General features: G+C 45.3%; 8 protein-coding genes across 11 annotated transcripts; 4 read left to right on the forward strand and 4 right to left on the reverse strand.

Moving 5' to 3' along the window:
- Nucleotides 1–66: 66 nt before the first annotated feature.
- Nucleotides 67–3970, reverse strand: LOC108052646 (transportin-1-like). The gene is given in 10 exon segments (XM_044457615.1): nucleotides 67–347; nucleotides 406–580; nucleotides 856–931; nucleotides 1253–1348; nucleotides 1405–1576; nucleotides 1639–1766; nucleotides 1769–1799; nucleotides 1869–2954; nucleotides 3083–3754; nucleotides 3808–3970. Coding segments are annotated over 10 exon segments (2643 nt in total). The 5' UTR covers nucleotides 3907–3970; the 3' UTR covers nucleotides 67–239.
- Nucleotides 3971–4293: 323 nt separating this feature from the next.
- Nucleotides 4294–11234, reverse strand: LOC108043162 (transportin-1-like). Of its 2 annotated transcripts, none has more exons than XM_017121728.2 (10): nucleotides 11099–11234; nucleotides 10587–10692; nucleotides 9854–10525; nucleotides 8595–9707; nucleotides 8355–8525; nucleotides 8121–8292; nucleotides 7969–8064; nucleotides 7570–7645; nucleotides 7119–7293; nucleotides 4294–7064 (listed from the first exon to the last, which is right to left on the reverse strand). In XM_017121728.2, exons 2-10 carry the CDS (start codon nucleotides 10683–10685, stop codon nucleotides 6957–6959), a joined length of 2682 nt encoding a protein of 893 aa, XP_016977217.2. In that variant the 5' UTR covers nucleotides 10686–10692; nucleotides 11099–11234; the 3' UTR covers nucleotides 4294–6956. The 2 variants fall into 2 exon arrangements, with proteins under 2 accessions (XP_016977217.2, XP_044313549.1); XM_044457614.1 differs by having other exon boundaries at nucleotides 10587–10695.
- Nucleotides 11235–11670: 436 nt separating this feature from the next.
- LOC108043167 (splicing factor 3B subunit 6) lies at nucleotides 11671–12731 on the forward strand. The gene is made up of 3 exons (XM_017121732.2): nucleotides 11671–11896; nucleotides 11966–12084; nucleotides 12151–12731. The coding sequence occupies exons 1-3, from the start codon at nucleotides 11879–11881 to the stop codon at nucleotides 12377–12379; spliced, it is 366 nt and encodes a 121-aa protein (XP_016977221.1). The 5' UTR covers nucleotides 11671–11878; the 3' UTR covers nucleotides 12380–12731.
- A 152-nt stretch (nucleotides 12732–12883) lies between these two features.
- On the reverse strand, nucleotides 12884–15259 carry LOC108043166 (zinc finger protein 714). The gene is made up of 2 exons (XM_017121731.2): nucleotides 13887–15259; nucleotides 12884–13831 (listed from the first exon to the last, which is right to left on the reverse strand). Exons 1-2 carry the CDS (start codon nucleotides 15198–15200, stop codon nucleotides 13028–13030), a joined length of 2118 nt encoding a protein of 705 aa, XP_016977220.1. The 5' UTR covers nucleotides 15201–15259; the 3' UTR covers nucleotides 12884–13027.
- Nucleotides 15260–15914: 655 nt separating this feature from the next.
- Nucleotides 15915–18947, forward strand: LOC108043163 (zinc finger protein 668). The gene is made up of 2 exons (XM_017121729.1): nucleotides 15915–16999; nucleotides 17059–18947. Exons 1-2 carry the CDS (start codon nucleotides 16054–16056, stop codon nucleotides 18648–18650), a joined length of 2538 nt encoding a protein of 845 aa, XP_016977218.1. The 5' UTR covers nucleotides 15915–16053; the 3' UTR covers nucleotides 18651–18947.
- Nucleotides 18948–19062: 115 nt separating this feature from the next.
- LOC108043168 lies at nucleotides 19063–19736 on the reverse strand. 3 transcript variants are annotated; one of them, XM_017121735.2, is made up of 2 exons: nucleotides 19474–19736; nucleotides 19063–19407 (listed from the first exon to the last, which is right to left on the reverse strand). In XM_017121735.2, exons 1-2 carry the CDS (start codon nucleotides 19694–19696, stop codon nucleotides 19385–19387), a joined length of 246 nt encoding a protein of 81 aa, XP_016977224.1. In that variant the 5' UTR covers nucleotides 19697–19736; the 3' UTR covers nucleotides 19063–19384. The 3 variants fall into 3 exon arrangements, with proteins under 3 accessions (XP_016977224.1, XP_016977222.1, XP_016977225.1); XM_017121733.2 differs by having other exon boundaries at nucleotides 19463–19736; XM_017121736.2 differs by having other exon boundaries at nucleotides 19355–19397; nucleotides 19463–19736.
- A 1416-nt stretch (nucleotides 19737–21152) lies between these two features.
- Nucleotides 21153–23928, forward strand: LOC108043164 (zinc finger protein 135). The gene is made up of 2 exons (XM_017121730.2): nucleotides 21153–22150; nucleotides 22211–23928. Exons 1-2 carry the CDS (start codon nucleotides 21280–21282, stop codon nucleotides 23662–23664), a joined length of 2325 nt encoding a protein of 774 aa, XP_016977219.1. The 5' UTR covers nucleotides 21153–21279; the 3' UTR covers nucleotides 23665–23928.
- Nucleotides 23929–24083: 155 nt separating this feature from the next.
- On the forward strand, nucleotides 24084–27308 carry LOC108043171 (zinc finger protein 85). The gene is made up of 3 exons (XM_017121740.2): nucleotides 24084–25227; nucleotides 25283–25896; nucleotides 25951–27308. The coding sequence occupies exons 1-3, from the start codon at nucleotides 24318–24320 to the stop codon at nucleotides 27007–27009; spliced, it is 2583 nt and encodes an 860-aa protein (XP_016977229.1). The 5' UTR covers nucleotides 24084–24317; the 3' UTR covers nucleotides 27010–27308.
- Nucleotides 27309–27352: the final 44 nt, after the last annotated feature.

Consider the following 27352-nt stretch of genomic DNA (forward strand, 5'->3'; position numbering starts at 1 on the left):
ACGATGATATTTTCATGAGTTTTATTACATATATTTACATACGAGAATACTGTGAAAAATAAGAAATATAAATTTCTTAAGTTTTTACAAATCTTTTCAATATTTATTTTTTGTTTTCCATAAGCTAAGATTTCAATGTTAACGTAACATTCCAAGGATGATGATTTAAAGAAACTGATGATTGAGGCGACAATTACGCTAATTTGTTAATGCCTCCTAGTTTCGCATTTTAGTTTACCTTAGATCTTGTATAAAATGGCCAGGCGCTCGTCCAAAGTTGACGGAAAATCCTTTAAGAAACGATGCCAGTTTTCCTCACCCATTTGGGTCTTCAAGCCAATGAGAAGCTGTAGTAATCAATAAGTATAATAAAATAATAAATAAGTACATGCATGTAGAAGTTACCTTTTGAATCATATGTTGCAGATCCTGGGGTGGATTCACCCACGAAGCAATGGCATCGCAGAAGAATATGAAATCAGGCACTACGCCAGCTGGATTCACCGTGATCATATGACACATTCCACGGAAGGCAGAGTCCTTCTCATCGTTGTCTCGTATGTGACGCAGTGATGTGCACCTGCATTTTTTTAGAGAGAGTATTAAAATAATATTTTAACAAAAAACATATTAAATTAGCAGGCTTCAGAACAGACGAAAGTTTAAAAGCTTATTTAAATTCCAGTTAAATGATGTTGAAGAACGTGTGTAGATGATGTGTGATGAGTGGATAGAGATTAAAGATGTGCTTGTAGGCTTAATTGTTTAAGCGTAATTTGAGTTATGAAAGGGGAAGGATTGATAAGGGGATTGGAATAAAGAATAAGCTAGTTAATTATAAAACGTGTTACACACCACTGTCGTACAAATTCGGGCAAATAAGGAGCCACTTCAACTGGGCACACATAACCTAGACGACCGATTGTTATTGCTAAAAGAACAGAAGAAATAAGAATAAACAAATTAACTGAATAAATCAATATCACACGTTGTACGCTTTGATTGATTGCTACACTTGGATCGAATATCAATTGCGATTCTCGGCTAAATATCTATGTATGTTGTATGGGAATGAGGTTTGATTTCGTTTTGTTGCTGCTCATGCAACAAGTAACACAAATTAAAACAGAAACAAAGTTTCAGAGATCCACATACACTTATACATTCAGAATCTTATATATAAACAAATCGCATATAAATTCTTAAAAAGTCCGGGATATTCGAAAGACATTGATCAGCACAAACGACCTACCTGTATTCTCCAACAACGTCTTGGGCGTGTTCGGACGATTGATAATAATGAACAGGTCGCTGAGTACAAGGCGTATGTACTGTTTGGTCTCCTCACCTTTAAAATCAAACAGCAAGTGAGTATAAATTATGTTACTCCACACACTACCTTACCTAATTTCATGCAAATCTCCCCAATGGCCCAGGTTGCATTGTTGCACACTGAAATAAAGTCGGGGTTTAGGTTTTGACCCAAGATGGGAAAGAACTCGGCCATAAAAGGATGCACATGGGGAAAGCAGGCTTTGGTCAGATCACCCAGCAGAGCAAACGATGATTGGCGCACCTTAAATAGCACAATTGAATTGTAATGCTTTCTAAAAAGAAGTTAGCTTTCAAGGAACATACCTCCGGCAATATGTCCTGCATGCATTGATAAAGCAGATGCATGATGTTGCTATTGGCCACGAGCGTCTCGATGTGGCGATCCAAGCCCTCGGCCAGTCCAGACAACAGATCTAGGGCAACAATCATGCGGGATGATCGTAGGTTTGGTTTTGTTTGCACAACTTAAGGGGAGTTAAGATTATGGTATTTTATGTAATATTGTTATTATTTTATGAAAACACCATTCTTACCATTTCCTGATTAATGGTCTGCTCAATCAGCGAGATGCACCTCCGATAGACTGGGTCGCAGTAGGGCAGAAATCCGGACTGCAAAGCAGTAGCGATGCTCGATAGGCACTCCAGCAACGGAAATAGGTCCTTGTCATCGTCCTTAAGCAGATTCCACTTGTCGATGAGCGGCGGCATCAGGATGTCAATATACTGCGGCTTGTTCAGGTGGTGACCAACGGAATCGGCCAAAGTGCCCACGGCATCGTACAGGATAAGCAGATTCCTGTGCTGATACTTTGAGAAAGCAAAGACGAGCGTCTTTAGTATGTACTCCAAATAAGGCACTAGTTCCATGCAGGCTTCTTCCTCCAGAATCGCAAAAGCAGAGCATGCCGCCTCCTGAACGCTCTTATTGGAGTCCAGAATGCGCTTCAACAGCTCCTCCATTAGCGGCTTCAAGTACTGGTCGTGTGGCTGGTTGACCACCCAATTGGCGTAGCGTGAGAGCGTCCAACAGGTAACGGAGCGCACCAGGGCTTTTTGGTCGGACAGGCAACTAATGAGGTAGGGAATCAGTTTCGGTAAGTGCTGAATAATTCCCTGAAAGCAGCCCTCAGCGATGGCGCCCAGGGCCAGGACACCGCTCTCCTTGATCACCCACTCCCGGTGGAATAGTGTTTCCTTTATGATGGGAAGCACGTCGGGTAAGAAGTCCTCACGGAAAACATTGGCCACCAAGTCGAGGGCGGCAGCGCTGCACTTACGTATGTTCCATTGCAAAACCGAGCTATCGGCGCACAAACCATATTCAAAATCGTCGTCGTTATCCTCTTTAGTACTTTTGACCGTGTGTGCCCGGGATTTGTGGAAACGCGGACGAAAGTCCTCCTCTCGATCCGGCACCGTGTCATCCTTCTCCACGTTGCTCCTAAAAATCATGTCGAGCTCCGAGTAACGCATACCACACACAAGAAGTGGGGCTAACTGGGACAAAAAGGGAGCAAGCACATCTTTGCAGATGCTCTGCTCCGCCAGCGACAGCCAGAACTCGGTAGCCTCTAAGCCAACGCTTTCATCGGAGTCCTGGGTGCGCAACAACATGTACTAAAAATAAATGGGATTGTCTAAGCTATAAGTATCATACAAATTATATGATAGAATCATCATTAAAATGATTTTATCATACTGCAGTATTTCAAATATAATTTGAAGGTTAATCGAAATTATCTTACCTCAATAATCTGCGACATGTGCGGCATTAGGCGGTCCATGCGCACTTCCAGCAGCATGACCAATCCGCGGCAGACGTTCTTCCGCACCTCTTGATCTTCATCTGAGGACAGGTGAAAGAGGTTCTCAATAAAGCTGTCTATGTTTAGCATCAGGGCCGGTGATCTGTTTATAATGAACTGGTTGATAGAGACGATGGCGTGGGAGCGGATCTTGGGACTGCTGTGCTTGAAATACTGCAGAAACTTGGGAATCATCACGTTCAGTGGGCTGTTGAGCGCCGCGGAGTCCAGGATCTCGGCGGAATCCTCACAGATCTTCTGCAGGGCACTGAAGGCGCCCTCGCACACATTGTAGTCCTGGTCATCGAGCATTTCGCAGAGCGAGGGTAGAAGATGTGGCCAATTGTGCAGGCCACCAGTACTGGCAATTGTGGTGATCAGGATGCCCACTGTAGCCCGGATCAGCGGCGAGGAGTCGCCCACCGCCTGCAGGCACTCGTGTTTGATGTACTCCACGATCTCCGGCCGCAAATTGCTATAGTGGTCGAGCACATTTTTCTTGAGGATCAGGCCGCTCATCGAGCGCGTGGGCTCGTCCTCCGTCTTCAGCTTAGTCAGCACATAGATTAGATAGTTGTTGAAGTCTAGATAGAGATTGAATTCCTCCAGTTTCTGTGGGTCAAAGCAATTGTGGATTGCAAAACTATTGGGGTTTCATTAATCACCATTTGTACGGCCATCTGAGTGACTGTGTCCGGTGACTGCGACTTCTTAAGGATCGGTATGAGCTGGTGCAGACCTTCTTCCTGTGGTTCCCATCTCATTTTGCTATTGCTGCGAGAGATCGGCTGGGTTTAGTGTAATACAGTAGAATAGGGTTTATGTCCTCGCTAGGGGGAGCATTTAGGGTAATAGAGAGTGACACTCCTTTCAAGGCCAACCCTTCAAGGAAACGCATTTGATATTGACAATCTCATTCCGTTCTCCTAGTAACACTTTTCCTTAAAAAAAACCTCCTGCAAATGTTTTGTCCATTTGCTTTGTGTTCTTCCCAGAAAAGTATGTTGATATATATTTTTAAAATATTCCCCTTAAATAAATATTAAATAAGTTTCAAGTTTATTGCTCCAAATTAGTAGGTCTAGTTTTTATACTTACATAACTTCAATATATTCAATTTTACCCAAATTAAACTTTGTTTTTGTTGATAGTAATGTTATACATACATTTTTATTCATATATACTTTCAATTTACACAAATCTAGATAGTTAAATTTTGAAATGGAGTTTTAGTTCAACAAATATTTAAACTCCAGAAGAATAATCTCTAATTTGCCAATATGCTGAATACATATAGCTAGACTTAGGGATTATACATATTTGCATGTACTTCATATATGTGTATGTTTTTATGTGTATAGGTGTATATATATATATATTCAATTATGATAGACATTTGCAGACCTTTTTTAACCCTTAATGAGAGTGGATTTAATTTTATAGGATTAAAGAATATAAACCTATCAACCTATAGGTGTTACAGGTTGTGTGTAAAGATTTACAGTTCAAATTATAATAATTAGGCTTGGTCTTGAGTTACTTAAAGAATCAACAGAGGTGAAAGATTTTCTTTGTGTAAAGGACTAAAATTAGTTGTTTTTCAAGATTTTTATTACATACACACGATAATAATGTAATAAATAAGAAATAAAAATTCCCTTATGTTGCACAAATCTTGCTTGACTTCCTGTTTTTGTTACGTTTTTCTTTGAAATAATTTCTTTCCCTAGCTTGACCTAACATTTAGTTTACTTTTACTTCCCTACTCTTTTTGTTTGGTTTGCCCTATCGTAGTGAAAACAATATTTAGAACGAAAACCTATTCTGCATAAAATCTATAAATATATTTTATATAGTTGTATATGTGTGGTGTGTATATGTTCAATGTTGTGTGTGTGTAGTTGCTTCTGTTTTTTTTATTTTTTGTTTACTGCTTAAACGCTAATCACTAAGATCACCCGAGAGAGATACAAACGCACGCGAACGCGACCGGATTCCGCGATGAATCCGGATTAAGGTACAACGAAATCACGATTTTCCATTTTAGTTTAGTTTCAGTTTTAGCAATTGCTTCACTTTGCTTTAGTTAGACCGTATTATAAATATCAAGTATTGCGCTTATTATTTGGGACTCGGGGGCGAAAGTCCCTTATTGTTAGTTTTTAGATTGGTTGAGTTTAACGCGACGCGAACGAACGACCCGAAGTTACTTTATTATCACACGTTCCCCCATTTTTTAAACGAAATAAAAACACAAACGTAAACACGGTTTGCATAATTTCATAATACTAATACTTAGATTTATTTGGTTATCTTCTTGCATCATATTCTTCTTTTTTTGTGTTTGACTGAGTTTGGTTTTCCCTAGTTTTATTTTTCGTATTTTTTAGTTGTTCCGCGACAATTTCAAAGACTTTTGTTTCCATTTAGTAGTACACTTTACACCTAATCGTATAATTGTAAAAAAATTTGTTCTGTACAAAGATAATAAATTATAAAGGGTACGCAAAGCACGAGCCTATACAAATTATATAAAAGTTTGAAGAAAATAATAATAGTTAATTAATTACACTTGTCCCTATACAAAAAAAATTATATAATAATACTTTTAAAAGTGATCAGTCAATGGTTGCTTTTGTATTCAGTTAAAGGATCGCACAAAAAGAAATAATATACTCAACGAAATCCTAATCTCAATTTAATATATTTTTACCTATTTACTTTCCGCTCTCACAATGCGTAAAAAAACACCTAATTTTGTATAGCATATGAATATCATGTAGTGTATAAGTAAATTTGTATCAGTAACAGTTGCAATATTATCGTTATCCTTGTATTATTTTCTTTAATTTTTTCAATTTTCTTTACCCGACGAGATACCACGAACGACGATTACGTTTATAAACGAACGAGCGACGAAAATACGCGAACGCGAAACCGTAAGAACCCGAAACGCGACGATTTTTCTTCGATTCTGTTTAATATTATTTAAGTGCTGAAAGTGTTGGGTTCATTTGTGAAATTCAAAACGGCTGGTGATGAATGCTTTCTATGGTTTTTGAACGGAGTTTTTGTTGAACATCAGTCTTTTTTGATTTGTAACTTTTTCTTCAGCTGAAGCTTTTCATATGCATGTGCACTTGAATCCATTTTTCCATTTCCTGATTTTTGGCTCTCACAATTGGCCCAACACTTTCATCTTTCAACGGTTTAGTTTAGTATAGTTAGTTTAAAATTACCGCGACACGAACCCGCAATATCATTTAGTTTAGACGATTTTTATATTTTTTTTATTACCTATGAGTAACACCCGTGTGTTCAGCATATTCAACTCTATTTTCGGTTTTGGGCTGGGGCTGACTGTATTGGAGGTTTGGGTATGTCTACTATAGCTTTGACTCCGGTTAAGTACGGCCGGAACACATAATTTTTTGTAACTACTTCTGCATTATAATGGCAATAAATATGCTCTAAGCGGACAGACGACTGTCTAAAGAGGTTCTACAAATCTAAGATCCTCTAGTGATTTCGAATATGGGTGAATCTTCTCTATTAAATTTATCGATAAATGTATGTGGTTATAAGTCTGGTTAGGCAGATGCTTTTATGTGAATTTGCTGTTTTTTGTGGTTTTCTATAAGCTTAGATTTCAATGTTATTGTAACATTCGAACAGCATCGAATCGGATAACTTAAAGAGGCTAAAGATTAAGACGACACGCTTACTACGCATACTTGTACATAATTGTCTAGTTAAGATGTTGCTGCTTGGCTCGCTATTGGGTGCAGGTGGGTGTATTTTAGCTTGGCTGGCCTTAGATGTTGTACATTGTGGCCAAGCGCTCGGCCAGAGTTGGCGGGAATTGCTCCACAAAACGACGCCAGTTTTCTTCACCCACTTGGGTTTTAAAGCCGTGAAGAATCTATATTAATCAAAGAATTAGATACAGAAATGTAACCTGGATGTTGTAGGTAACCTTTTGAATCATCTGGTGCAGATCCTGTGGTGGATTCACCCACGAAGCAATGGCATCGCAGAAGAATATGAAATCAGGCACTACGCCAGCTGGATTCACCGTGATCATATGACACATTCCACGGAAGGCAGAGTCCTTCTCATCGTTGTCTCGTATGTGACGCAGTGATGTGCACCTGCATTTTTTTAGAGAGAGTATTAAAATAATATTTTAACAAAAAACATATTAAATTAGCAGGCTTCAGAAAACACGAAAGTTTAAAAGCAAATTTTAAATTCCAGTTAAATGATGTTGAAGAACGTGTGTAGATGATGTGTGATGAGTGGATAGAGATTAAAGATGTGCTGGTAGGCTTCATTGTTTAAGCGTAATTTGAGTTATGAAAGGGGAAGGATTGATAAGGGGATTGGAAGAAAGAATAAGCTAGTTAATTATAAAACGTGTTACACACCACTGTCGTACAAATTCGGGCAAATAAGGAGCCACTTCAACTGGGCACACATAACCTAGACGACCGATTGTTATTGCTAAAAGAACAGAAGAAATAAGAATAAACAAATTAACTGAATAAATCAATATCACACGTTGTACGCTTTGATTGATTGCTACACTTGGATCGAATATCAATAGCGATTCTCGGCTAAATATCTATGTATGTTGTATGGGAGTGAGGTTTGATTTCGTTTTGTTGCTGCTCATGCAACAAGTAACACAAATTAAAACAGAAACAAAGTTCCAGAGATCCACATACACTCATACATTCAGAATCTTATATATATAAACAAATCGCATATAAATTCTTAAAAAGTCCGGGATATTCGAAAGACATTGATCAGCACAAACGACCTACCTGTATTCTCCAACAACGTCTTGGGCGTGTTCGGACGATTGATAATAATGAACAGGTCGCTGAGTACAAGGCGTATGTACTGTTTGGTCTCCTCACCTGTAAAATCAAATACCAAGTGAGTATAAATTATGTTACTCCACACACTACCTTACCTAATTTCATGCAAATCTCCCCAATGGCCCAGGTTGCATTGTTGCACACTGAAATAAAGTCGGGGTTTAGGTTTTGACCCAAGATGGGAAAGAACTCGGCCATAAAAGGATGCACATGGGGAAAGCAGGCTTTGGTCAGATCACCCAGCAGAGCAAACGATGATTGGCGCACCTTAAATAGCACAATTGAATTGTAATGCTTTCTAAAAAGAAGTTAGCTTTCAAGGAACATACCTCCGGCAATACGTCCTGCATGCATTGATAAAGCAGATGCATGATGTTGCTATTGGCCACGAGCGTCTCGATGTGGCGATCCAAGCCCTCGGCCAGTCCAGACAACAGATCTAGGGCAACAATCATGCGCTCCTTGTCGGGATGATCGTAAGTTTGGTTTTGTTTGCACAACTTAAGGGGAGTTAAGATTATGGTATTTTATGTAATATTGTTATTATTTTATGAAAACACCATTCTTACCATTTCCTGATTAATGGTCTGCTCAATCAGCGAGATGCACCTCCGATAGACTGGGTCGCAGTAGGGCAGAAATCCGGACTGCAAAGCAGTAGCGATGCTCGATAGGCACTCCAGCAACGGAAATAGGTCCTTGTCATCGTCCTTAAGCAGATTCCACTTGTCGATGAGCGGCGGCATCAGGATGTCAATATACTGCGGCTTGTTCAGGTGGTGACCAACGGAATCGGCCAAAGTTCCCACGGCATCGTACAAGATAAGCAGATTCTTGTGCTGATACTTTGAGAATGCAAACACGAGCGTTTTTAGTATGTACTCCAAATAAGGCACTAGTTCCGTGCAGGCTTCCTCCTCCAGGGTGGCAAAGGCAGAACATGCGGCCTCTTGAACGCGCTTATTGGAGTCCAGAATACGCTTCAGCAGCTCCTCCATTAGCGGCTTCAAGTACTGGTCGTGTGGCTGGTTGACCACCCAATTGGCGTAGCGTGAGAGCGTCCAGCAGGTAATGGAGCGCACCAGGGCTTTCTTATCGGACAGGCAACTAATGAGGTAGGGAATCAGTTCCGGTAAGTGCTGGATCATTCCCTGCATGCACCCCTCGGCAATGGCGCCCAAGGCCAAGACACCGCTTTCCTTGATCACCCACTCTTGATGAAACAGCGTTTCCTTTAAGATGGGAAGGACGACGGGCAAACAATCCTCCCGGAACACATTGGCCAGCACGTCGAGGGCGGCAGCGCTGCACTTGCGCAGATTCCATTCCGATAGTGAACTATCGTCGTCCAATCCATCGTCAAAATCGTCATCGTCTTCCTCGCCTGCTGCTCCAGCGCCCGCCTCTTGAGTGCTCTTAATCGTGTGTGAGCGGGACTTGTGAAAACGCGGTCGAATGTCCTCCTCTCGATCTGGCACCATATCATCTTCCTCTACGTTTCCCTTGAGAAGGATTATGTCAACCTCTGAGTAGCGCATGCCACGCACAAGAACTGGAGCCAACTGTGATAAAAAGGGGGCGAGCACATCTTTGCAGATGCTCTGCTCCGCCAGCGACAGCCAAAACTCGGAGGCCTCCAGGGCCACTCCCTCATCAGAGTCCTGGGTGCGCAACAACATATACTGATGGATAGAATAGACGAATTTAATTTTTAATTAGTATTGAATATTTAAATACAACTTTAAAATTAAAAGTATCTTGTAACAAATAAACGAATCATCATAATTAATTATGAATGAAATTAATCAGAATTTCCGAAATATCTTACCTCAATAATCTGCGACATGTGCGGCATTAGGCGGTCCATGCGTACCTCCAGCAGCATGACCAATCCGTGGCAGACGTTCTTCCGCACCTCGTGATCTTCATCTGAGGACAGGTGAAAGAGGTTCTCAATAAAGCTGTCTATGTTTAGCATCAGGGCCTGTGATCTGTTTATAATGAACTGGTTGATGCAGGCAATAGCGTGGGAGCGGATCTTGGGGCTGCTATGCTTGAAATACTGCAAGAACTTGGGAATCATCACGTTCAGTGGCCTGTTGAGCGCCGCGGAGTCTAGGATCTCGGCGGAGTCCTCACAGATCTTCTGCAGGGCACTGAAGGCGCCCTCGCACACATTGTAGTCCTGGGCATCCAACATCTCGCAGAGCGAAGGCAGAAGCTGAGGCCAATTATGCAGGCCGCCATTGCTGGCGATGGTAGTGATCAGGATGCCCACTGTAGCCCGGATCAGCGGCGAGGAGTCGCCCACCGCCTGCAGGCACTCGTGTTTGATGTACTCCACGATTTCTGGCTGCAGATTGCTGCCGTGCATGCGTATATTGTTCTTGAGGATCAGACCGCTTAGCGAGCGCGTGGGTTCGTCCTCAGTCTTCAGTTTAGTCAGCACATAGATGAGATAGTTGTTGAAGTCTGGATAGCGATTGAATTCCTCCAGTTTCTAAAGAACAAGTCAGGAAATGTGTTTTGGTTTGCGAAATAACAGGCTCTTTATTACTCACCATCTGTACGGCCATTTGAGTGGCTGTGTCCGGTGACTGCGACTCCTTGAGGATCGCTATGATCTGCTGCAGACCTTCTCCTTGTGGTTCCCACGTCATTTTGCTGCTGCTAGGGGAGATCGAATGGGTTTTAGTTTTGAGTAGTGAATTAGGGTTAATGCCCTCGCAAGGGGTAGCAACTGGGTGAGAAAGAGAGGGCGAGAGAGACACTCCGTTCGAGGCCACTTACGCACACTAGCGCATTTCGCACCCACACTCGCGCAGGGACATCTGCTGATGTGATAAAGACGTGTTCCGTCCGATTTTCCTTTGGCACTTAATGGGTTTACGGCGGACGGCGCGAGATGAAAGACATTTCCCCCCGAGGGACGTGCAATTTTCTGCCGAGAACCCTAGACAGAAAGTCCCAAACCAAACCCGCCTACCACCGCCATATTCCGTGAACATCGGTTGCCCACCCGAAAATCGCTTCTCTGCCAAAAGCCTTGCCTTACTCTTACACCCGTACTCACCTTTGGGTGTTGGCTGTGTTTTAAAACTAGTTTGGTTGGAATTATCTTGAGTTTTCCTACAAATTTTCTCTTTTTCACCTTTTTTTCGCACAATTAGCTGAGTTTTGTACAGTGTGACCGTGTGTGAGCAAGGCAGTATGCCATTCGGCTGTTAAGGATGTGAGCGGGCTATCACGGCACTTACTTTTTATTAATTGTAAAAAAATGGGAAAATCTATAGACAAGAAAAATGAATGTTATATTTTAAAAAAATTAAGCGATGTTGTGGTGTGAACCGATATATTTTCTTTTATAAAATCAAAATTAAGTTCTCCGCAAAAATTATTTGCACCTATGATATATGGCATAAACGATAATTTGAATATTACAAACCTTAAAGCTGTAAAGCAGAAGTCAGGATTTGATAAATAGGATTGATAATTTATTTAATTTATTTTAAAAATTTGTATTTTTATTTGTTCATTAATAAAATGATGGGCCACGAAATTTACAATGTTGGTGTTACTTGAAATCCCATCCATAGATGCTGCTGTCAACTGTGGTCACACTCGTATAACTCCCTTAAGTGCGGCCACACTTTCGCTATATTAATGTGCCCGCACTCGCCACCCTGGTAAAATTTGTTTGGGTTTGAGGCCAGACAGAGAAGTCATTAATTTTAAACAAAGGACCACGCTTCAGGACATTCATCCCAGATCGGACAAAGCCGCATCTCGCTTTCTCCACGGCCGAGTGAAAGTTTCTCGCCTTGTCGCAGTTTAACATCCGAAGCGACCGGACATGAATAAGCGCAACCATGTGAGAAGAAAACTCCGATTCCGCAGACAAAGTAAATGGATTAAATGTAAAAATTAATTTCTTTTGCAGATCCGCCTGCCGCCAGAGGTAAATCGGCTACTGTACGTCCGCAACCTGCCGTATAAAATCACCTCGGACGAAATGTACGACATTTTTGGAAAATTCGGTGCCATCCGACAGATTCGCGTGTAAGTATAAAGTTTTCTGTGTCTTATGCCGCGAATCCTCTCAAGAAATCTCCACATCCATAACAGGGGCAACACTCCGGAAACGCGTGGCACCGCCTTTGTCGTCTACGAGGATATTTTCGATGCCAAGAACGCCTGCGACCATTTATCCGGCTTCAATGTGTGCAATCGCTACCTGGTTGTGCTGTACTACCAATCCAACAAGGCCTTCAAACGCGTGGACATGGACAAGAAGCAGGAAGAGCTCAACAACATCAAGGCCAAGTACAATCTGAAGACGCCGGAGGCTCCTTAGAACCTCCAGACGACGCGGCAGGCGGAGATGGTCCAGATTATGGGCCCCACCAGATGACGCCCCACTTCCACCAACCATTTTCCATTGTTTAGGGAACTTTTCGCTCTCCTTATATGTATACCAAATTTTTGCTATCTACTTGTAGATTTTTTTGATCGCATTTTGTATCATTTGAATCTAATCATTATCATCCATCCATCACTCCATCTATCATATGAACGGTCGGACATCGCGTAGCGCAGACATTTGCGGTCCGGATCCGGCTGTTTGCAATCATTTAACGACATTAAGACACTCTCTCATCAAAATAACAAGCAAGTAAAAGTAAAAATACAAAAAAATCGAAAAATTATAAGCTTTGGATTAATTCTTTAAAATGGAATCTATTTTGATTGAACATCAAAAGTTAGCTTAATATAAAATCTTTATTGGTTTTTTCTTAAGTAACGCCCAAAACCTTTTAAGGTAAGTTTAAAGTTGCCTTAAGTTAATGTCCCTTCAATGTTTTTTTGATACACTATCAAAAGTTTATTTTTTACTTAAAAGCAAGGTAACAATTAAACGATAGTTAAATATTAACCAACAATTTAAACTTCCACGAGTTTCGGAAGTCTTGAAGCCTTATGGAAACCTAAAACTGACGTTTGATCAAGTGTCTTTCTTAGATTCAGGATGCGCCTGCCCTGCTGCCGCTGCTTGATACTGTTCGTAGGTGTTCTGCTGCTTCTCCATTGTCCGTTGTTTTTCCAGATCCTTAAGCTCCTCCTTGGCTGCCTCTGCAATCTCATGCCGGAGGGCCTCAACCTTCCGCCTTCGCTCACTTTTGTGCATCGCCTTTTGGCGGGCTCTTTCGCTGATTTCCTTGGGGGGTCTTGGAGGCTTTGGCGTCTTTTCATCATGGACTTTTTGATGGCGGATTAGAGCCGCTTCCTGGCGGAAATGAGTGCCACAGACCTTGCACTCATACGGCTTTTCGCCTGTGTGTATCCACTCGTGTTGTTTTAGGGATTGCGAGTTGGCAAAGCGGCGTGAGCAGAAACGGCATTCAAAGTCCTTAACCTTTTCGTGGACACTCTTGTAGTGGCGCTTCATGTTGCCCAGGTTATTGAATCCCTGACTGCAGCCGGGACACAGGTGCATACCCTCCTTCTGGACAAACTTTGACCGGATGGGCACTTCGCCTGGCGGCATCTGGACTGTGGGTATGGGATTAACCGCAGTACCAGCCAGTTGGGCCAGATCAACTCGCTCTACGCGACGTGGATCCTTCGGTATGGTGGCCACGGATTCGGCACACACCTTTAGCAACTGATCCGCGTCCACTTGACCGACTCCACGCTCACCGTCCCCTTGCCTTTGTCGATATGTTTCCAGAGCCCTCTCTACGCTTTTTTCGTGAATTTTAAGGTGTTTCGTAAGGCTTTCCGTGTACAGGAACTTCTTACCACAAACCTGTAATGTGAAATTATGTTTAGGGTTCCAAAGGATATGATAACAAAATACTCACTTTGCACTCGCAGCGCTTCTCTCCAGTGTGAGTCATCTCGTGGATCTTGCAGGCATGGGATTTTCCAAAGGTCTTCCCGCAGTACTGGCAGGCAAAGTTCCGGATCTTCTCGTGCACGATCTTGACGTGGCTATCCAGAGCCCGCTTTGTGTGGGTGGCATGATCGCAGATGTGGCATTTGAACTGCTTCTCCTGTGTGTGAGTAAGTATGTGCTTGCTCCATTCCTGGCGAGTGGTTTTTCCCACTCCGCAGTACGGACACACGTAGTTTTTGATGCCAGCATGACGAAGCAGGTGGTTCTTCAGAGCACTGTTTATGTGGAAACCTTTGCCGCAGATGTTGCAGGGGTAGGGGAGCTCCTCGCCCGTGTGCTTGTACATGTGCTTTTTCAGAGCCACCGGACAGCGGAATACCATGCCGCACTCCCTGCAAGGCTGCTCCACACGCGGAGCACTCACCCTTGCCTGGTTGTGCACCTTTTTCAGGTGGATGGTCAGGAGGCGGAGACGGGGAAATAGCAACCTACAACCCTCCACGGTGCACGGAATCTCATCCGCTTTCTTGGTGTGCGCATAGTCCACATGCAAACGCAGTGCACCTGCTGTGGTGAAGCCCTTGCGGCAGTTTTCATCCTCGCACTGAAAAGGCAAAAGTTCATTGTGGTGTCTCATGTGCTCCTCGTACTTTGATGGCTTTTTAAACTTCTGTTGGCAAATTGAACAGGTAATCAAGCGGTGCAGGTGACGCTCTTTACTGGGAACCCTCCGACGCCTGGCCAAAGGTTGTTCGTCTTCGCTGGAAAAACTCTCCGCATCGGGTTTATTCTCATCCTCCTCTTCACTGGAGGAATACCCCTGGCTATGCCCGCTACCATGTTCCTCCGGTTCCCTGCTCACTGTTTCCAGCATCTTAAACACTTCCTCCTCGTTGTCAATCATCTCCAGCTTGTGGTTCAGCAGGGGATCATAGCTGGCCTGCTCTTCCTGCCTGCCCAATGCCTCAGAATTCTCCGCCACGGGCTCAAAAAGTCCCATGGGAATAATCCTGTTGCTGGCCAGCATTTCCTTGAAGCGGTTTATGGACCCCCGACACAGTTCCCGGAAGTCGTGGAGGTCATTCAGCTTGGTGTAGCATTGGGTGCAGAGGTGCTTCGGGAAGCCGTCACTCTGCTCCGCCTCCAAAGAAGTGCAAGCCATAAGTTTCCTGGCCAATTCGGGAGCCAGGAACAAATCATGGCGCTCACCCTGGTCCATGTGGATCAAGCAAATGCGACACAGCGAGTGGACGGAGAACTGGAGCTCCGTGGTGCCCATTTTTTTCCGATGCTCGGAGAGACTCCAACCCGAGCTTCAAAACAAATTTGTTGCAGTGTGCCTGCTAGTGTGACCATCATATTCTTTTCTTAACCCATTTCTGTCCAATGGGTACGAAATCAACCAATGGCTTTTTCTGCTCTGTTAATAAATGTATATATTTCAGTATTTGTTGTTTTTTAATATTTAATTTTTAGCTTGGTATGGTATTTAAAACAATAATCTCTTATTTTGGTAAAATTTGCTCAATTTGTATTGTAGTTAATGATAAATAGAAGATATATATTTAATGTTTTTAGTGTTTTTTTAAATAACTTTGTTATACTGCCATCAAATAAAACAAACGAAGCTTTTAACTTTAATTTATTATACTTTTTTCGGAAACTATGTTCATATTAAATACATGAATGTAAAATTCAGGTACAGTATTAATTAAATTTAGAACAATATTAGTACTGCAATAAGTGAAAAAGATACAAAATGCATTTTTAATATTATTTAATTCAAAGAAATCAAGTAAAAATTAGTGTTCTTTTGTCAGTCCTGATTTTTACACACAAGCTCAACAAAAAACCTAATTAGAATTGTAATTAGGTAAATTCATATCACCCAATAGGGGTTAATTACTTTAGACGAAGCGATAATCCAGCCCTGAGAAACTCAACGGGTAGAAATTCCGGCGAGTAACTCGCTGGCAACCGTACATACTTATTGCCCACTCGCCCGATCGCCAGTCGACGAGTATACAATTTTTTCTGTGTCAATATTATTTTATTGCCAACTGCCCGAGATAGACGCAAAAATCTAAAGAAAACAGCCCCGATCCGCAGTGCCGATTGCGAGTGAAAGCAAGATGAACGAGGGCAGGCAGTACTCGATCCACAGCCTGTGCAGGATCTGTCTGAACCACCTGCAGAACGACGCCGCCTATGATTTGTATCTGGTGCCAGGACTCTCAAAGAAGCTCTGTTTCTGCACCTCCTTGTCCGTGGAGCAGAACGACGGCTTTCCGAAGAACCTGTGCACCCTGTGCTACACCAAGCTAAACGATCTTCACGACTTCCAGAGGCAGTGCGTCGACTCCGTGCAGAAGTTCCAGGACCTGGTGGCCAGCAATGTCTTTGCCTGCCAGAGCAGCTTTGATGTCCTCGATCCCAATGCGGCGGTCCAGGACTACCAGGGCGAGGATGAGGACCATGTCAACTACGATCCTCTCCTTAACCACAAGATGGAGCTGATTGAGAACGAGGAGGACGTGTTCAAGATGCTGGAGCACGTCGACAAGGAGGCCGAGGAGGTGGAGAACAGGACCAAGGTGGAAGCGGACGACCCGTGCAACGCCTCCATCAAGATGTTTGACGACGACTCCTCCATCGAGAGCGGCAACGACAACGACCACGATCTAGACTTCGAGCCAAACAGCAGCGACGATGACATTCCGTTGGCCCAGCGCATGCGGGGACCAGCAACCGGATCCGGATCACAGCCAATCCGCTCGATCAACCAAAACAAACCCAAAGGGAAGCCTAGGGGCCGTCCAAAGAAGATAAAGCCTCCTCCGCCAGACGACGAGGAAATGAGCGGTTCATCATCTGAGTCAGATGACTCCGAGGACGGCAACTCACGTGGGGACAAGCCCAAGAGAAAGCGCATTCCCATGGAGGAGCGCCACCTGCACCGCATCATCGACTGCCACATCTGCCACCAGAAGTTCAAGAAGGCCATCCGCTACGAAGAGCACATGAAGTACCACAACGACCTTCTGCCCTTCCAGTGCAAGGTGGAAACCTGCAAAAAGGGTATGTTCCGCATATATTTTTTTGAAAATCAGCTTTTAATACTAACTTCCCATTTTTAGGCTTCACCACGGCCAATGGGCTGCGCATTCACATCGACCACGCCCACACAGAGCTGTCCGAGGTTCATGCTTGCATCGCCGATGGCTGCGGCAAGACCTTCCCGCGCGTCCGCCTGCTTACCTTCCACATGAAGAAGGTGCACGGCATCACCAAGGCAGCGGCCCCATTGCGCGACTTCCCCTGTCCGGAATGCGACACGGTCTTCCGCTGCCCCACGGCGCTCAAGAAGCACATGTACAAGCACACAGGCGAGGAGCTACCGTATCCTTGCAACATCTGCGGCAAGCGGTTCGTGATCAACAGTGCTTTAAGGGATCACCTTATGCGCCATGCGGGCATCAAGAACCATGTGTGTCCATACTGCGGAGTGGGCAAGACCACGCGCCAGGAGTGGAACGCCCACATTCTCACACACACCAAGGAGAAGAAATTCAAGTGCCGGCAGTGCGACCACGCCTCGCACAACAAACAGGCGCTGTCCAATCACGTGAAGGTGGTCCACGAAAAGCGCAAGGACTTCGCCTGCCAGTACTGTGGAAAGACCTTTGGCAAGAGCCACGCCTGCAAGGTGCACGAAAGAAGTCACACTGGGGAGAAGTGCTGCGAGTGTAAGATTTGCGGCAAGATCTTCCTCTGCGAGAAGAGCCTCACCAAGCATTTGAAGACGCACGAGAAGCGGGATCTGCCGCCGGCGGAGCCTCATCGGCAGCAGCTCAACATTCCCATGCCAGGCCAAATGCCTGGTCAGATGCCGGGCCAGATGCCGATGCAGATGCAGGGCGATGGCTTGGTGCAAATGGATCCCCATCAGATTCCCAGTGATGAGATGCTTAAGGCGTGCGGTGGCGGGTCCGCTGCAGTGCCTCCCAAGCCGAAGAACTCACGACGCGTCCAGCGGGTGGACATTTCCCAGCTGGCGGGCACCGCAGTAAATCCTATACCTTCCGTCTCCGTGCCCTCGTGGTCGCCGCAGGTTAACTTTACCAAGAAAGAGGGTCAGCACATATGTCCGGGCTGTGGACGCGGCTTTAATAACATAGGAAACATGAAACTGCATTACAAGATCATCCACGAGAAGGTAAAGGACTTCGCCTGTCGGTTCTGCCCCAAAAGATTCTCCAAAGCGCAGATCCTGCGCCACCACGAGTGGATCCACACCGGAGAGAAACCCTTTGAGTGCAAGATCTGCGGAAAGCACTTCCGCCAGGAGACGGCGCTCAAGAAGCACATCAAGACGCACGAGAAGCCGAACAGGAGGCACGTGCCTGAGCGCAGTGCTCCCACCCAGATCACTTTTCGCAAGCTGGAGCCGGATGCGGAGCCGCGGAACTTCGACCAGTACCAGGATCCGGCGGTGGAGCGGGCAGCGGCCACAGCAGAGCTGCTGGCGCACCAGCTGGAGGAGAACGAGGCCAAGCGAAAGGCGGACATCGAGCGGCAGAAGATCGCGGCGGCCGCCTGTGAGCAGCTGACGAAGCTGCAGCAGCAGCAGGAGATCATGAAGGCCACCACCTCCTACGATGGCTACTACGCGCAGAAGGCCCAGGCCGATGGCACCAGCTTGGACGCCCTGAAGATCGACCACGTCTAGGCTCCAGGATCGGGGTCGGCTTTACCTTACGAGTATATGTATACACTAGCGACATATGTATCCACTTCCACAGCAGCTGTCACTGTCCGGAAAGCTTTTAAGCATGCCTCGAATTGCTCTCTAGCTGGATCAGATTGTAGGTTTATAGACACTCTTAATTAATCGAGTGCATATTACAATATGAACACTTATTATTTTTACATACGTTTATACATACATGCAATATATGTATTTTGTTTTTCCGTGTAATGTCTCCCGTGCTTACTTAGAGTAATGGATTAAAAATAATATACATAACGTCATTGGAGTTTCCTTTGGTGGGAGGAATTCCCACAGATCCGCTCATCTAACGAGCACTGCAATACCAGTGATTTTTACTCTTATTGGAGTACAAGTTTTTTTTATCCCGCAAAAAAAATAAACCTAACCCAAATTTTAATTTTATTTAAATAAGTAAATTATTGAAAAAATCTGAATTTTGTACGGAATTTTCCTTAAAATATACAAATAATTTGTTCTTTTCTCATATTTAGTTAAATAAAAACTTTTCAAATAGAAAACATGAATTTTAATTAAATGTTTTCAGAAATCCAATTTATAATTTCGGAAAAATTTCTGAGAAACTTTCTATAAGTTTGTCCATAATCCATAGTCAAAAAGTCCTTACTTTTCTTTGATATCTACAGGAAAATTAGGAACCTATTTGCTTGTCGTCTGGTTTAGATTTTTGAGTTTCAGTCAGTGGATCTAGAGAATTCTTAAGTAAATAATTTGATTTAAATATTTTTGAAATCTGTAAAAAAATACTCAACTATCAATTTACTTCCATTATCCTGTTTCAAAGTCATCAGCGCTGAAAAAATCAATTTGGCTTCCTTTCTTCTGTCCTCTGCCTCCTGCAGGACCTTCCGTTGCTTTTCCAGAATCTCCCCAAGCCTTGAGACCTCAAGCTTAAGCCTATTATTTTCAATTCCAGCGTTTTTTAAAGCCAGTTGGGTATCCATGCTCTCAGCATCCTGTATGGAAATGTTTTCTTGTTGCTCCATTTTCAATAAATAAAGTTAAATTTCAGTAAGACGTTTTTAATTTTCAATAAACTATGTATATTGTATTCGGACGACAGGATTCGTGTCATAGCAATGATAGAAACAAATAAGGATTAAATAATTGAATATACATCTAACGATTGCCGTATTATAAAATTTAAGAATGTTTTTTTTATACCCTTGCAGAGGGTATTGTAATTTCAGTCAGAAGTTTGCAACGCAGTGAAGGAGACATTTCCGACCCTATAAAGTATATATATTCTTGATCAGCATCACCAGGAGAGTCGATCTAGCCATGTCCGTCTGTCCGTCCGTCCGTTTCTACGCAAACTAGTCCCTCAGTTTTAAAGCTATCTGCTTGAAACTTTCCCAAAAGTTGTCTTTCTATTGCAGGTAGTATATAAGTCGGAACGAGCCGGATCGGGCCACTATATCATATAGCTGCCATATAACTGAACAATCGGAAATGCCATAACATTGATGTTTTTAAAGTTAGGAAGTTGGGATTTTCTATGGGTTTTATTTTTGGCCGATCAGTCTGACCTACCAAATTTCATAAGGATCGGCTGACTATATCCTATAGCCGCCATATAACTGAACGATCGGAAATGCCATAACTTTGATGTTTTTAAAGTTAGGAAGTTGGGATTTTCTATGGGTTTTATTTTTGGCCAATCAATGCGACCTGCCAAATTTCATAAGGATCGGCCGACTATATCCTATAGCTCCCATATAACTGAACGATTGGAAATGACATAACTTTGGTGTTTTTAAAGTTAGGAAGTTGGGATTTTTTATGAGTATTAAGAATGCATCATATGAATAACCGATCCGGTTTTGGAGAATATAATTTACAGAATATTCTGCAAGGGTATATCAACTTCGGCTCCGCCCGAAGTTAGCTTTCTTTCTTGTTAAACCTTATCATTATGAGACAAATCAAATAATTATAGCCAGAATACAGTTACATACAAATCACTTATAAATGAGTCTGAAAGTATGCAGTGGAAATAAAAAAGTCGTAATTTCTAATCGATCAATGGGATCAATATATAATGTTGCATACTTTTAGACACTTTAATAAGTGATTTCAAACCGCTATGTTTTCATTAACCCCCCAATATTTTTATTTCAAATTTCCTTTGTTTGAAACATTCGATATACATATATGTACACTTAAGTACTAATGGTATTATTAGTATTTCGTCGTTATTTTCCTGACCACCACTGTGAGTACCTTCGGTTCGCTGGGTGGCTTAATTATGCATACACACACTCTCTGCGTCTAATACGCCCATCGTACCCTCTCCGCCGCGCACATGTGTGCATGAGAAAAACAAAACAAAACGCCTAGGTGTGGGTGGTCGAGTGCTAGAGCTGCGCAGTTTGCCAGCGAGAGTACTCGTCGCTTGCGGGTAATCGATAACCGAATTGCTGACGAGCGGACACACGGACACACACACATGCACACGCGAGTACACACAAATGTGTGTTGTATTGGATTTTTTTCTAGACGGAGAACATTTCGATTTCTGCAATTTTCGGGATTTTAGAATCGCCCAACGTCGAATTGAGTTTCGAAAATGAACGAGGGGAGCCAGTACTCCATCCACACGGTGTGCCGCACCTGCCTATCCACACTGGACAATGCGGTGGCCTACGATCTGTTCCGAGTGCCCGGTCTGGCCAAAAAGCTGTGCGTGTGCACCTCGTTATCCGTGGAACAGGCAGACGGCTTTCCTAAGAACCTATGCACCTTGTGCTTTTCCAAGCTGAACGACCTGCACGACTTCCAGAAGCAGTGCGTAGACTCAGTGCAGAAGTTCCAGGACATGGTGGCCAGCAACGCCTTCGCCTGCCAAACCAGCTTCGATGTTCTGGACCCAAGTTCTGCCGTCGCGGACCTGCCCGGCGAGGAGGAGGACAACGTCCACTTTGATCCGCTGCTCAACTCCAAGATCGAAATCATCGAGAACGAGGAAGATGTCTTTAAGATGCTGGAATCCGTCGAAAAGGAGGTGGAGGAGGTGGAGATGGAGCTGGAGCAGCCCTTTGGCGACGAATCGCAGGACGACTCCTTTGAGAGCGGCAACGACAACGACCTGGACGCGGACTTTCAGCTCAACAGCAGCGATGACGACGTTCCGTTGGCCCAGCGTAGTCGGCGCGGTTCTGGCCGCGGTTCCAAGGCCAAGGCCAAGCTAAAGGCGGTCGCCAAGCGGGAGGAGGAGGAGATGGACTCCGAGGATTCTAGCTCTTCGGAGGATTCGGATGGCAATCCCAAAGATAAGCCCAAGCGTAAGAGGATTCCCGCAACGGAGCGGGATCGTCACCGGCTGATCGACTGCCACATCTGCCACCAGAAGTTCAAAAAGGCAATACGCTACGAGGAGCACATGAAGCACCACAACGACCTGCTACCGTTCCAGTGCACCGTCGAGAGTTGCAGAAAAGGTAATCTAAGTTTTCACCGCTCCCAGAGGATGAGATTCTTATCCTGATCCTTCATTTCAGGCTTCACCACAGCCAACGGGTTGCGCGTCCACGTGGAACACGCCCACACGGAGACGTCGGCCATGCATCCGTGCACATATGAAGGCTGCAACAAGTCCTTTGCCCGACCCGTTCTGCTCAGCTTCCACATGAAACGGGTGCACAAGGTGGACACACCGCAGAGGGACTTCCCCTGCACCGAATGCGAGAAGGTCTTCCGCTGCCCCACCGCCCTCAAGAAGCATATGTACAAGCACACCGGCGAGGAGCTGCCCTTCGCCTGCGAGATCTGCGGCAAGCGCTTCCCGATCAACAGTGTGCTGCGCGATCATCTGCTTCGGCATGCAGGCATAAAGAATCATGTGTGTCCCTACTGCGGAGTGGGGAAGACTACACGCCAGGAGTGGAACAAGCACATCCTGACCCACACCAAGGAAAAGAAGTACGAGTGCCGGCAGTGCGACCACGCCTCCCACAACAAACAGGCGCTGGCCAACCACGTGAAGGTGGTCCACGAAAAGCGCAAGGACTTCGCCTGCCAGTACTGTGGAAAGACTTTTGGGAAGTCGCACGCCTGCAAGATCCACGAAAGGAGTCACACCGGGGAGAAGTGTTGTGAGTGCAAGATCTGTGGAAAGGTGTTCCTCTTTGAGAAGGGCCTTACCAAGCATTTGAAGACGCACGAGAAGAGGGATCTTCCCAAGACGCAGGGGGCCAATCCCTTGATGGGCGACGGTGCCAGTGGTTCTTCGACAATTGCCAAGCCCAGTCCGCATCTGCGAGGTCGCGTCGAACGGGTGGACATTGCCCAGCTAGCGGGAACGGTGGCCAATCCGATTCCCTCGGTGAACCTGCCCTCGTGGTCGCCGCAGGTGAATTTCACCAAGAAGGAGGGCCAGCACATCTGTCCGGATTGCGGCAAGGGTTTCAACCATGTTAGCAACATGAAACTGCACTATAAGGTGGTTCACCAAAAGGTTAAGGACTTCTGTTGCCGCTTCTGCCCGAAGAGATTCGCCAAGAAGCAATACCTGCGGCACCATGAGTACATTCACACTGGAGAGAAGCCGTACGAGTGCAAGGTGTGCGGCAAGCACTTCCGCCAGGAGCAGGTTCTCAAGACGCACATGAAGGTGCACGACAAGCCGCCACGTCCTCCGGGCAAGCCAAAGGAGCCGACGGGACCGAAGGCGGAGAGCAGTACCACGGTTAAGCGCCAGCAGCCGAAGAACTTCGAGCAGTACCAGGATCCGGCCGCGGAACGGGCGGCGGCCACTGCTGAGCTGTTGGCCTACCAGATCGAGGAGAACGAGACCAAGCGCAAGGCGGAGGCGGAACTCCGAAAGATCCAGGAGGCGGCCTTCGAGCAGCTCAACAAGCTCCAGAAGCAGACGAACACTTACGACGGCTTTTACGCCCAAAAGGCGGAGGCCGAAGGCACTTCGGTGGACGCACTGAAGCTGGATCATGTTTGAGCTGACCCTGCAGCTCCCGGAAATAGCTGATACCCAACCCGTATCCGCATCCGTTTACGGCCCCTTTCATTATGTGTTTCTATGAAGGACATATGAGTTATAGGTCTCTAAGGTTTACCAACTAGTTTTCGTCTTTTTTGCAAGCGTGTTTTTACTTTTTGTATTTAAATCTCCCCCCTCTCAGATGCTTAAGTTTGTACTTTACTAATTGTATTCATTTATAAATGACTTTAATGATTTAAATATAATAAACAGTAATAAGCATTCAAAGTGTGTTTAGTGTTGGTAAACGGGCAATGTTTTAAAGAATGTTATGGCGAGCGGCAGTTCAAGCAGCCTGGCTTTTTTTTGGCAAAACAAGAATTAATATTTTGAGTTTTCTTAATATCTTATTCTTTGCAAAAATTACAAATACAAAATTTATTCTGTTATTCTATTATTATTAGTTGTTAGTTGTCAGATTATTTTTGGTTTGTGCTAAATCAAAAGCCCAGCTATTTTATGGCTACTTTCGGCTGACCACGATTGGCATCACTGGCGTGTATTTTATGGTATTTGTTTTGGTTAGTCTGACGCGTAAAGTTTTTCTCGGCCTAATGTTCCGTGGTTTTGGCCATTAGCCGCACCATTTGGCTCCACCTGGAAAGGACGTCATGGAGGAGGACGCCGCCCAGTACTCGGTGCACGCAGTTTGCCGCATCTGCCTGAATCGCCTACCGGAGGACGGTGGCAGACCGGGGTCCTTCGACCTGTTTCTGATCCCCGGACTGGCCAAGAAGTTATGTGTTTGCACCTCGTTATCTGTTGAGCAGTCGGATGGATTCCCCAAGAGCTTGTGCTCGTCGTGCTTCACCCGACTGGACGACATGCACGAGTTTCAGAAGCTCTGCGTCGACTCCGTGCAGAAGTTCCAGGACATGGTGGCCAGGAATGTCTTCTGCTCGCCTGCAAATTCACAAATCAAGACCTTTGATGTGCTGAACGTGGCCGGGAACGAGGCTGATTTGGTGGGCCAGGAGGAGGAGGATCGCATTAACTTCGATCCGCTGCTGGATCACAAAATGGAGCTAATCGAGAACGAGGAAGATGTCTTCAAGATGTTGGAGCACGTAGACAAGGAGGCCGAGCAGGTGGAAAAGGAGGTGAAGCAGGATGAAATGGATGCCGCCGACTTGATGACCATTTTCGCGGCAGATTCCTCGGAGGAGAGCGACGACGATTTCGAGCAAGACGTGGACTTTGAGCCCAACAGCAGCGATGGCGATGATGATGTGCCTTTGGCACAGCGCTTGAGGGAAAATACCCGGGTTAAGCCCAACCCCAAGCGATCCCTTATCAAGGAAGAGGAGCAGGAGTTCTTATCACGTTCTGAGGATGATGAGGGAGGAGAAAAGTCGAAGACCAGGCGAAGGAGGATTCCGCCTGGCGAACGCCACCTGCACCGCATCATCGACTGCCACATCTGCCACCAGAAATTCAAGAAAGCCATCCGCTACGAGGAGCACATGAAGCACCATAACGATCTCCTGCCATTTCAGTGCAAAGTGGAGACCTGCAGGAAAGGTAGTAGTGATTTTACTATTTAAATATTATGTTTTTTACTCATTCCTTGTTTTAGGTTTCACCACCGCTGGCGGATTGAGGCTCCACATTGACCACGCCCACACGGAGCTGTCCGAGGTGCACTCTTGTAGTGTCAATGGCTGCGGCAAGTCTTTTCCGCGCATACGCTTGCTCACCTTCCACATGAAGAAGATGCACGGCATCACCAAGGCTGCAGCGCCGCCGAGGGATTACCCCTGCTCAGAGTGCGAGAAGGTCTTCCGCTGTCCCATGGCGCTCAAGAAGCATATGTACAAACACGACGGCAAGGAGCTGCCTTTCCCCTGCAACATCTGTGGCAAGCGTTTCGTGATCAACAGTGCTTTAAAGGATCATCTGATGAGACACGCCGGCATCAAGAACTATGTATGTCCTTACTGTGGAGTGGGAAAAACCACCAGGCAGGAGTGGAACACGCATATTCTGACGCACACGCAGGAGAAGAAGTTCAAGTGCCACATTTGCGAGCATGCCTCGCACAACAAGCAGAGTCTGGCCAACCACATTAAGATCGTGCACGAAAAGATCAAGAACTATGCGTGCCAGTACTGCGGGAAGACCTTCGGAAAATCTCATGCCTGCAAGATTCACGAAATGACGCACACGGGGGAGAAGCGCTGCGAATGCAAGGTAAGAAGATGTCTTCCAGGACCTTAACTCTTTTTTAACTCTCCATTTTCTAAGGTTTGTGGCAAGAAGTTCCTGTATCCCAAGAGTCTTACCAAACACCTAAAAACACACGAAAAGCGGGTGCTGCGGGCAATCGAAACATATCGCCAGCGGCAGGTGGAGATGGGTGAGACATCTGGCGACCAGGTGGATAATCCTCCAGCGCCGCCTGTTGAGGGCGTGTCCATTGAACCGATTATGTCCCAAAACGCCGCCGACGAATTGCTCAAAGTGTGCGCCGAGTCCGTGGCTACCATTCCCAAAGATCCACGTCGTGTACAACGGGTGGACCTGGCCCAGTTGGCTGGGACCGCTGTGAATCCCATACCCTCAGTTTCAGTGCCCTCTTGGTCACCCCAGGTAAACTTCACCAAAAAGGAGGGCAAGCACATCTGCCCTGGTTGTGGACAGGGATTTAACAATATAGGAAACATGAAACGCCACTACAAGATTATCCACGAAAAGGTGAAAGACTTCGCCTGCCGCTTCTGCCCCAAGAGATTCGCGAAGGCCCAGACGCTGAGGCATCATGAGTGGATTCATACTGGGGAGAAACCCTTTGAGTGCAAAACCTGCGGAACTCATTTTCGTCAAGAGACGGCACTGAAGCGCCACCAACGCACCCACGAGAACCGTCCGCCCGTGATCTCGCCCAAGTTCTATGCCGCTCGTGAGGAGCTGGAGGAACAGGAGCGCAGCAAGCGGGAGGCCAAACGCCAGGCGGATGCAAAGCGTCACGAGATTGCCGAGGCGGCCAAGGAGCAGCTTTCCTCTCTGCACAAGCTGGAGAGCAGCGATCGCAATCTGCACTCGTACGATGAATACCAGGAGGCGGCGGCGGAGCGAGCAGCTGCATCCGCGGAACTCCAGGCACAGCAGTTTGAGGAGAACGAGGTGAAGAGACGGGCGGACGAGGAACGGCGTAAGATCAAGGAGGCGGCTTACGAGCAACTGCAGCGGCTGCAGCATCAACAGGAGATTGACAAGGCGCAGAGCTCTTACGATGGCTACTATGCACAGAAGGCTCATGCCGATGGCACCAGTTTGGACGCATTGAAAATCGACCATGTCTGAGATCTGACCAGCGTTTAACGTTGTCTAAGGTGAATAAGAACAGTGGATTTTTTATGAAAAGCAATACCTTATAATCCTTATAAGAAGAGTGTGTATAAGATCGATATAACATAGGCTTAAGCATAAAATACGTTTACATGGAATTAAATCTAATGTCCCTAATGGTAGTACAAATAATACTGTACATTAATCAGGAGAACCCAAAATATGTGGATTTGATTTAAGTTCAATTAATCAGGATTATGTTTATCGAGAGGTTGGGAGTCTTTATGAAAATACATAACTTTAAAAGCAAACTGTAGAGATTCAAGGGCTTGTTTAATGATAGACAGAATATACATTA

This window comes from Drosophila rhopaloa, unplaced genomic scaffold, assembly GCF_018152115.1.
Source record: "Drosophila rhopaloa isolate 14029-0021.01 unplaced genomic scaffold, ASM1815211v1 contig_163, whole genome shotgun sequence".
Classification (NCBI taxonomy): domain Eukaryota; kingdom Metazoa; phylum Arthropoda; class Insecta; order Diptera; family Drosophilidae; genus Drosophila; species Drosophila rhopaloa.